This window comes from Primulina eburnea, chromosome 1, assembly GCF_022965805.1.
Source record: "Primulina eburnea isolate SZY01 chromosome 1, ASM2296580v1, whole genome shotgun sequence".
Lineage (NCBI taxonomy): Eukaryota > Viridiplantae > Streptophyta > Magnoliopsida > Lamiales > Gesneriaceae > Primulina > Primulina eburnea.
The window spans coordinates 28565280-28575496 of NC_133101.1; the positions used below are offsets into that span (position 1 = coordinate 28565280).

The following is a 10217-nucleotide window of genomic DNA, read 5'->3' on the forward strand; positions in this document are numbered from 1 at the left end:
ATCAATTGGTGTTTTTCAGTTTGCGTCTCGATAGCTTCAGTTTTAGCCCGTTTAACTGATCAGTTACAAGCCCGATCAGTTCCAGCTTCCTGAGCACTAAGGTAAATCATTAGTAAGAAAATAACAAGTTTTGTTAACAAGATTGCGAACATGAAAGGTTCCAACACCTTGGTTTACTAAAGGGTCCATTCCTGCACAATAAATTGGTCCAAGCCTCCTAGCTCTTCCCTTAGCTCCCTTTCTTGGTTAAATCAATGGTCATCTTTTGCATAATAAGTTTGTCCAAACCTTTAGCTCATTTAGCTCCTCTTCTTGGTTAACTCAATGGTCATCTCTTGCATAACAATTTTGTCCAAACCTTTATCTCTTCTCCTAGCTCCATTTTTGGTTCTTTTAGGACAAAATAAAATGAGCTTCGTTGAGCTGAAATCTTGAGTTCATGAGCCGCGATTTTACTCCTCGGATGATGACTCTTCCATTGTTGTGTTTTCTTATAGTATGGATCCCCTTCTTAGCTAGTCTCGAGTTTTAAAGTTACTTTCTCGAGCAATGTTAGCTGAAAAGTTTAAGTTTATAGTTGAGTTTTATAACTAAGCTTAAAGTTTTGAACTTCATTTTGAGTTTTATTACTTACATGTTTTGTTTCGAAATTCCGGATCCTCACACCATAGCCTTTTGGAAACTTTTTCCAAAATCGTGATACAAATCTTGGATCTCTGTCAGACAATACACTCGCAGGAAATCCGTGTAACCTTACTATGTTGTCCATGTACAGTGCAACTAATTTATCCAAGTTGTAATTCATTAGAACCGGTATGAAATGTGCTGATTTGGTTAGTCTGTCAATGATTACCCAAATCCCATCGTGACCTTGCCTTGATGTTGGTAGCCCTACTAGGAAGTTCATAGAGATGTTATCCCACTTTCATTTTTGGTATTTCTAATGGTTGTAGGAGTCCTCCAGGCCGTTCATGTTCAGCCTTGACTTGTTGACAAGTTAAGAACTTGGAAACAAAAACAGCTACGTCTTTCTTCATTCCATTACACCAATAATTATTTTTCAGATCTCGGTACATCTCGGTGCTTCTAAGATGGCCTGAAAATTTTGATTTATGAGCTTCAGCCATTACTTCTTCCCGAATCACATCGATGTCTGGAATACACAACCGCCCTTCCATACAGAGAACACCACTCTCATCAATCTGAAATTCTGGGGTCTTTCCTTCTGGAATTTGTTCTTTAATCTTTGTGATAGAGGGATCCTGGCTTTGTTTTAATTTGATTGATTCTCTAAGGCATGGTTGCGCTGATAGAGAAGATAAGCTTACTTTCCCAATGTTCATCCGGCTCAAAGCATCTGCTGCTTTATTTGCCTTACGCGGATGGTAATTGATTGATAAATCATAATCTTTCAGAAGTTCAATCCACCTTCTTTGCCTCATGTTTAGTTTCTTTTGGGGAAATATGTATTTGAGGATCTGGTGATTAGTAAATACTTTGCATCTTACCCCATAAAGGTAATGTCGCTAGATCTTTGGCGCAAATACGATTGTCGCTAACTCAAGATAATGAGTTGGGTAATTTTTCTCATAAGGTTTTAATTGCCTTGATGCATAGGAAATTACCTGACCTTCCTGCATAAGTGCACACCCTAATCCTCCCTTTGAAGCGTCGCTATATATTGTGAAGTTCTTACCATCCTCGGGAAGAACTAGTACTGGTGTAGATGCGAGTTTCGTGATCAGGGTTTCGAAACTTTTCCCACATGCTTCATTCCAAATGAATTTTGAATTCTTCTGTGTGAGTTTGGTGAGAGGAATGGCTATCGAAAGAAAATCCTTCCACAAAAATTATACAGTAGCCAGCTAAGCCCATAAAACTTCTTATTTCGGTTACAGTCTTTGATCGAGGCCAGTCCTTGATTGCCTATACTTTCTTAGAGTCTACTGATACCCCTAATTCAGAGATTATATGTCATAATAACACAACACTTTTTATCCAAAATTCACACTTCTTGAATTTGGCATAAAGTTCATTTTCTCGCAAAGTCTGCAAGGTAAGACACAGATGTTCTTGATGGTCTTCCTCGCTTGGCGAGTATACAAGAATATCATCTATGAAAACTACCACAAACTTATCAAGGTATGGCTTGAATACCTGATTCATAAGGTCCATGAATGCTGCAGGAGCAATTGTTAGACCAAAAGGCATTATCGTGAATTCGTAGTGTCCATATCTTGTCCTAAAAGCTATTTTAGGAATGTCCTCTGCTTTTACTTTTAGCTGATGGTAACCTGATCTTATTTCGAGTTTTGAGAACACTTTGCCTCCTTTTAGCTTATCGAAAGATCATCTATCCTTGGGAGCGAGTATTTATTCTTTATTGTGATTTTGTTTAACTCTCTATAATCAATGCATAGCCTCATGCTTCCGTCCTTTTTCTTTACAAACAAGACTGGGGCTCCCCACGAGGATGTACTCGGTCGGATTTGTTTCTTATCCAATAACTCTTGAAGTTGATCCTTTTACTTTTTTAATTAGGCTGGAGCCATTCGGTATGGTGCCTTTGAAATTGGTGCAGCACCAGGGACCAAATTGAATTCAAACTCCACTTCTCTATTGGTTATCGCACCCGGTAATTTCTCGTGAAAAACAATCTGGAAATTGTTGGACGACTGGAATTTCTTCCAACTTTGGAGTAGTTTCTTCTCTGACTTCGCTGATCATTGCCAGGTAGATTTCCGCACCGCATTTTATGGCCTTCTAGGTTTGTGAAGCAGATAGCAGAGATTTTCGTTCCTTGGACTCTCCATGGTATATGATTTCCTTTTGAGTCAGAGTCTGAAGTTTAACATTTTTATTTTGGTAGTCTACCATGGCATGGTGTTTAGCCAACCAGTCCATTCCAAAAATGATTTTGAACTCAATCATATTGAGTTGAATCAATTCTGCCTCAAAGTTTTGTTTATCGATGCAAATTTTATAGTTCCGATATACCTTATGGGTCTCAACAGTTTTGCTAGCAGGTGTTGCAACTTCTAACGGTTCACTAAGAGTTTCGTGATCAAGTTTCAGCTTTTTAGCAAACCTTCTAGACACAAATGAGTGCATAGCACCACAATCAAACAAGGCATAAGCAGATATTCATTTAGTTAAACTGTATCTACCACCACATCGTTGGTGTTATCAGCTTCTTCCTGGGTTATGACATATACCCGAGCGTTAGTCTTGTTTTCATTTGTTTTACTGGGTCCAGTCCCTTTATCTTTGTTCTCTTGACAATCTATAATCCGATGACCTACCTTTCCACATATGAAACAAGCGCCCATTTTCCTCTAACATTCCCCGATGTGATTCTGCCGACAAGTAGCACAGTACATCCTTTCCTTGTGGACAGCATTGCTAAAAGTTCCCCTCGAGGGATCACTTGATTGATTTGGCCGCTTGAATTTGATATCAGTTTCCGCGCTCATTGTCGTGCCCATTAAGTCCGCAAAATCGTTTGGCGTGATTACAACCAAAGCAGATTGAATTCTGCTATTCAGCCCTTTCTTGAAATGGTGCATTTTCAAGGTTTCATCTGACATGATGGTTGGAACATAGGTTCCCAGATCATTGAACCTTGAGGTGTACTCCATCACTGTCATGTCCGATGTTTTTTTTAAAGTTTTCAAACTCGCTCAACTTTTGTAGACGAAATTATGCTTGGTAATATTGCTTCAAATATTATCTCCTGAAGGTTTGCCATGTGATCTGCTCTACCACAACCAAATATGGTGATGCCGTTTCCCACCACTTACGTGCCCGATCTTTCAAAAATGGTGTTACTACTTCAACCTTGAGCTCTTCAGGTATTTCCAGCAAATGGAGTTGGGTTTCAACATTCTTAAGCCAGTTATGACTGACGTCTAAATTAGGATTCCCATCAAAAGTTGGGACTCGATTCCTTCGGAGGGACTCATAGTGATACTTGATGCCACAAGGTTGTGGTTCTTGCGGTGGCTGGATGGCGTTGGCAGTTGGGTTCATAATTCCTTACAGCGTGGCCGCTACAATAGTAGCTATTGCCATAATGTCTTATCGACTGAGATTCACCCTCAGTGGTGGTGATGGGTTTTTTTTTGTTTCAATCGACTCCACGGGGGTTACGGTTGTTTCTGGGTGGTCTGCCTGCCATTTCTATAAACATATATTTTATTAATTTTTTTGTAATAATGCATAATAAATGAAATATTTCATTAATTTTTGGAAATGCATCAATCAGTCTTTCAATATCAAAATGATTACCCTAATTGACCTAAATACAATCGATGCTTATCCTAGGAATCATTCTCTCGTCTATCACTTCATCATCCCCTACAGCTTCGTCATTTTCTTCTTCCATAGGCTTTCCTCCTTGGTTTTCCTCAAGTTCGCCCATGAGATCTTCCATATTGATCATATCATCTTGCAGTTGATTGATGTGTTGTTCCAATAGAGCGTTTTGATTCGTCAGAGTTTCCACTTCCGTTGCAGCTCTTGAATTTTGGATTGATGTATGTTTTCATTGACTTCATGCTCTTCGATTTGTTCTTCGAGGCTGCGTTGTGTTTTGAGATGACTGTCATCCCAAATCTGGAGTGTAAAAATCATATCTTGTGCTTTGTTCAACTCTCGTTTGGTGATCTCATGCTGCCATTCTGATTCCTGATGATAGGTGGTATAGCGTCTGACGTCTTCTCGTAATATCCTTGCTTCTTAGCGTGCCTCGTAAAGGTCATTATCCATGCATTTATTATTTCCATCTAATTGATAATTATCCATCTCAAGCTTGTCATTTTTTATCTTCAGCGTTTCTATTTCTGCTTCCGTTGCCTGAAGTTGTTTTTGGAGTTCGGCTATAATGATTTGAGGGTCCATCTTTTTTTTCCGTATAAAGGTTAAAAGAAATGAATTTTGTTGACATGTTTATAAAATTTTCATAAATTTTTCTATGTAAAGACGATAATTTAAGGCTAATAAGAAAGTTTTATTTCATTCATAAATAAGTTATTACACTTAGTACTCTTCAAATCATATTTTTATTACAATCATAATATCAGACTAGCATAGTCTATCATGTCTCCATCGTCGATGTCGCTGTCGTCGTTGACCACTTCCATCGGTGCTTCCTCCTCTTCTTCCATTTTCTCTACCACTAGAAGCAAATAGTTATTCTGGTCTTGAATCCTATCCATTATGCATGCTATGAAATTTGGAGATGTATTTTTTTTCTTGTTGTTGAACTCTTCTTGCCACTGACGAGCTCGAGTAGCACGGTCTCTCTCTGTCTCCACTCTCTCTATCAAGTCCATGTTCAGTGTAGCTAGGCGCTCGATACGGGCTGACTCAGTAGGTATCTGAAGATGTTGGATCTCAACCAAGTCTAGATGATTAGTGAGTCACTGCACATCCGTCTCGGGTATGTTCCTGATCTCGTTAAGTTCCTGCTTCTCTTGTTTCTCCCTAGAAAGTTGCGCCTTCAGAGTCGCAATTTCCCTAGTTTGATTATCTATCATGAGCTGATGCATGCGAAGGTCCGCTTGAGCACGAGTACGTGAAGCAACCATTTCCTAGAAGAAATCGAGGTAAAATATCATAACAGTAACAAAGGATAGAAAGACACAAAATTAGAATGGGCACACAGTTTTCGTGGAATTTTTTATACTAAGAATTTTACAGAATGATTGGAAGAGATGGAATTCGAATTTCTCGAAGAAGATTATGGAAAGGATGGAAGTTTTTTTCAGGTAGAAACTCACTAGGCTTTTGCTTCGTCAAAGTTTGTCTGTCAAAATCCCAGCGGGATTATGAACCTAGCGGCTCTGATACCACTTAAATGTCACGCCCCGAAACTGAGGCGTCGGTGACATCCGGTATTGTTTAACAATTACTTGAAAACAATTAAGCCTCATAGCAAATGGGGAAAACCAGTCTTTTTCATACACTAAAACATTGTCTTTACAATGACAACGGAATAAAAATTACATCAGAGTTTGCGGAAACTAGACAAAAGGAAAGGTAAAAATCTTGATTCTTGATCTTTTCAATCGATCAGCATCCCCAGAAAGCTTCTTGTTCCTCTTTATTCATTTTCTCTTCATTCTTATCTTAAAGTTGTAAGGGATGAGTGTTTTAGGAAACACTCAGCAAGTGGGGGTCGGTCGATTTTCAAATATACATATAGAACTTAATCTTTAAAGCATCTCTTTAACAAACTTTCAAAACTTATTACTTTTGACTTATCATAACAGAACCAAATAAAAAATGAGACAGATATTATCATACGATTCAGAGCAATTCAGAAACAATTGAGAACAAACACAACATTTTTACTCATCTCATTTCTATGATCAAATTTTCTCCAATATGTTAGTCCTCTAAGGGGTGAGGTCAGAACACAGTTTTATACCTACTGATGGGGGCCAGATAGAATTAAATTATCGTTTCATTTCAAATCGATTTGTAACATTGTATCACATAATTCAGATTTATCGAACAGAAATTATCAAAAGTTTGAAAGGAATTCAGCGGAATCATAGGATGCCGAATTCAGAAAGACTGAATTTTGAAAATAAATACACACATACAAGCATGTCATATTATTTTTATGCAAAGTTTAAAATACAAGAAAAATATATAACAAAAACCCACTTACATAATTCAAATGTATGGTTTGAAATATGCAGAACTTGGTAGCACAAAACTTTCTGAGTTTCGGCCATGTGATGATTGAACCTGGACAGGATCTTCACGACAGTATGGATAGAAAATCACAGCACTGAAAAGCCAGAACACTTCTCCTTCTTCCTTCTTTTTTGCGTCGGCCGAGAGGTTGAACTTGGAGGGGAAGGAGCCAATTTTTCTTGCTGATTTTTGGGTGTGATTTCATTAGCATGTTGAAGTGGTATTTATAGGTGAACGATGGTCTTTCCCCTCCCCATGGTCGAAATCGTGGATACCAAACAAGTAAGTAAATGTGGTCAAAAATTCTATCCAAGCACCAAAGGTCACCTTGGTTTTTTAAAGGGACAATTCTTGCACAATAAATTGGTCCAAGCCTCCTAACTCTTCCCTTAACTCCCTTTCTTGGTTAACTCAATGATCATCTCATGCACAATAATTTTGTCCAAACCTTTAGCTCCTTCCTTGGTTAACTCAATGGTCATCTCTTGCACAATAAGTTTGTCCAATACTTTAGCTCATTTAGCTCCTTCCTTGGTTAACTCAATGGTCATCTCTTGCACAATAAGTTTGCCTGAACCTTTAGCTCTTCTCCTAGCTCCATTTTTGGTTTTTTAAGACAAAAGAAAATGAGCTTCCTTGAGCTGAAATCCTAAGTTCACGAGCTGGGGTTTTACTCGTCTTTGAGCTTTAAAGTTACTTTCTCGAGCAATGTTAGCTAAAAATTTAAGTTTATAGTAGAGTTTTATAACTAAGCTTACAGTTTTGAACTTCATTTTAAGTTTTATTACTTTAATGTTTTGCTTTGAAATTTTGGATCCTCACACTCCAGGTTGTGGTGGTTTTGGTGGTCCTGGCTTCTTTACTTGACCTTGGGGCTTCTGCTGTCCTTGAGGTCTAGAAGGTTCCATGTATGGCTTCTTATTGTGAGCTCTGCTGGTGTTGCTGCCTTTTGTGCTGCGCTTAAAAATCAATATATTTCAATGCTTGCTCGGCTTGGAATGCATAAGTAGTGCCAGTAGCATAATCCACTGGGTGCATCATTATCACATCACGACGGATAATAGGTTGAAGTCCATCCATTAATTGTCTCATATTTTAAGCAGGATCTCTAGCAATGAGTGGCACAAAGTGACAACCACTCTCAAATTTCCTCACAAATTCATCCACGGTCATGTCCCCCTGACGGAGACTCATAAACTCCCTCTTCAAATGATCTCGAACATTAGGAGTGAAATACTTTTAATAGAAAATTTCCTTGAATCGAGCCCATGTAAGTGTCACCAAATCAATCCCATGCTCCACACCTTCCCACCAAAGGGAAGCTTCATCTCTAAACATGTAGGTGGTACACCTAACTCTATCATAGTCTCCCATATTCAAATAACGGAAGTGGATCTCGAGAGATCGAATCCAACCCTCAACAACAAAAGGGTCGGTAGTGCAAGAAAATTCCTTCGGCCCTAGCCTCCGGAACAGATCATAGATATCGTGTTGTGGCCTAGGAGCCTGCTGAAACTGCTGCTCAAAGAAATGCCATGCCCTCAAGTGCACGTGTAGCAGCATCCCCATTAGGAGGCATGGGTGAATTAACATGACGATCCTCAACATTCTCGGCTTGCCCATCAGTAATAGGTGCGCTAGGAGGCATTATATCTGAACGTTATCCAAATTTCTAATGTAACCAACATACATTTAAATATAAGTTTTCTAATCATGCAACATATGCTAATCCATTTTTGAGCAATTTTAAGCATATAAAACACGTGTTCTCAAAAAGCTATTAAACATGTGACGTAAATATATAATTCGTGTAATCATGCAGGTAACATCATAAAATTCATATAAAGCAATTAAACTTACAGATTGAGGCTTGACGACTGAGCTTCTCGACACTGATGGTGGCACAACCCTTTACATGAATATTGCTCTGATACCAACTGAAAAGTCCACTACTCGTTTTTTTAAAATATACTAGAATTTTTTTTTTATTTTCATTAAATTCAGCCGATATATATACACTTTAAAATAATTTTCACCATTTTTAAAGTAAAACAACCAACTATATTTGAAAATTCAAAGGAAATAATTCAAACATAAAATCGTCAAACGTTTTATCAAACCTAAATTTAGATACTTCAAAATAAATCTAACTCTAACATACTCTCAAAAACAACTCAAAAGCATAATAAAAGTCGTAAAAATCTTTAACATAAACTTTTAATCATAATTGCGGAAAACTAGCGCTGATTCTCGGGTTATGTGCACCTTCAGTCTAGCAAGATCAACCATCAAGACCTCCGTCAACATTAATATCATATTCACCTGCATCCATCACACCTAGTGAGTCTAAAGACTCAGTCAACCATAATATTTCTAACAAGTAATACGTATATATTTACATGCAACAGTAAAAATACTTTTACTTAACATTTACATTTTATGAACAAGCATAAACATGAACATTTTCATATCATCATAAACATATTCCATCTCATCATATACGTATACGTTTTCCTTTCATTGAATTCAGATCGTTAATTGTGACTTTCATATTCGTATTAAAGGTCGATGGATCCATCTAAATGTAACCATAGATTGGGCGGCGGGGACATCATATCGTTAATTGTGACTTTCATTGAATTCAGATCGTTAATTGTGACTTTCATCTAAATGTTCCATATGCAATCCCTAATCATGACAGCCCCTTTATGTAATTATAAATCAAGTTTTGATGCAAAAACCATACTTTAAACACATGTTTATGCATAAAAAAAATAATGGAAAGTGAAACATGTTTTCATGCAAATCATAATCAAATGCATATTAGGGTGTGATAGATAAGAAAAAGAAGAATTATGGTGTGCCTTTGCATATATAACACACAAAAACACGTTGACAATACGAAGAACGGCGACGAAAAACCCTTGGCTGAATTTCCTCAAGAAAACTGATGCCTTCCTTGCTTGTTGATGCGTGTGTGCATGTGTTTAGAGGGTGCTAGGAGTCTTGTGAAGTTTAGGGGTGAGGGGCGTGTGTTTTAATTAGATAAGGTAGGGTTTTGGGCTTATTATTTGATAAATAAAACTTGTGTGCAAGCTTGGTCCCATTAGTATGCTATATTAGGCCCCATAAGCCCAACAGTGCATTTAAAAATTAATTCTTTTAGGAAAGTTCGTGAAATTATTAGCCGAGTTGTCAAAAAATTTATATTTTTGATGAAAATCAAATACCGATAAAAATTACATCTTGGTGTATAAAATCACCTAAAAACTCCTTATTTTCAACAATATCATAAACCATCAACCTTATTTTAAATAACTAAAAACAATTATTTAGTAAAAATATATATATTTTTCAGTCATCGGTCTTTGTTCCTCGATCGCATCTCGGATAACCTTTAAAAATACAATTTTAAGCATTCAAGTAGAAAACTACTATAAACCATATAAACATACCAAACATAATCAATTTAAGCAATTAAAATCATTTAATTAGTTATTTCCCATTTTTCC

The 10217-nt window shown here is 37.3% G+C and overlaps 1 protein-coding gene across 1 annotated transcript; it reads right to left on the reverse strand.

Annotated features, from left to right (window-relative positions):
- Positions 1 to 914: 914 nt before the first annotated feature.
- LOC140806528 (uncharacterized) lies at positions 915 to 3647 on the reverse strand. Its single transcript, XM_073163086.1, has 5 exons — positions 3379 to 3647; positions 2998 to 3091; positions 2158 to 2283; positions 1626 to 1838; positions 915 to 1373 (listed from the first exon to the last, which is right to left on the reverse strand). Exons 1-5 carry the CDS (start codon positions 3645 to 3647, stop codon positions 915 to 917), a joined length of 1161 nt encoding a protein of 386 aa, XP_073019187.1.
- Positions 3648 to 10217: the final 6570 nt, after the last annotated feature.

Excerpts from the sequence above, each read along its gene's own strand:
- LOC140806528 (XM_073163086.1), bottom strand. The coding sequence starts at position 3,647 with ATGACAGTGATGGAGTACACCTCAAGGTTCAATGATCTGGGAACCTAT. Across the intron at positions 3,092-3,378 it reads GCTGTCCACAAGGAAAGGAT|AAGGTTTGCTAAAAAGCTGA; the intron begins GTACTGTGCTAC and ends ATTTGTGTCTAG. Across the intron at positions 1,374-1,625 it reads CACTTATGCAGGAAGGTCAG|GCAAATAAAGCAGCAGATGC; the intron begins GTAATTTCCTAT and ends CATCCGCGTAAG.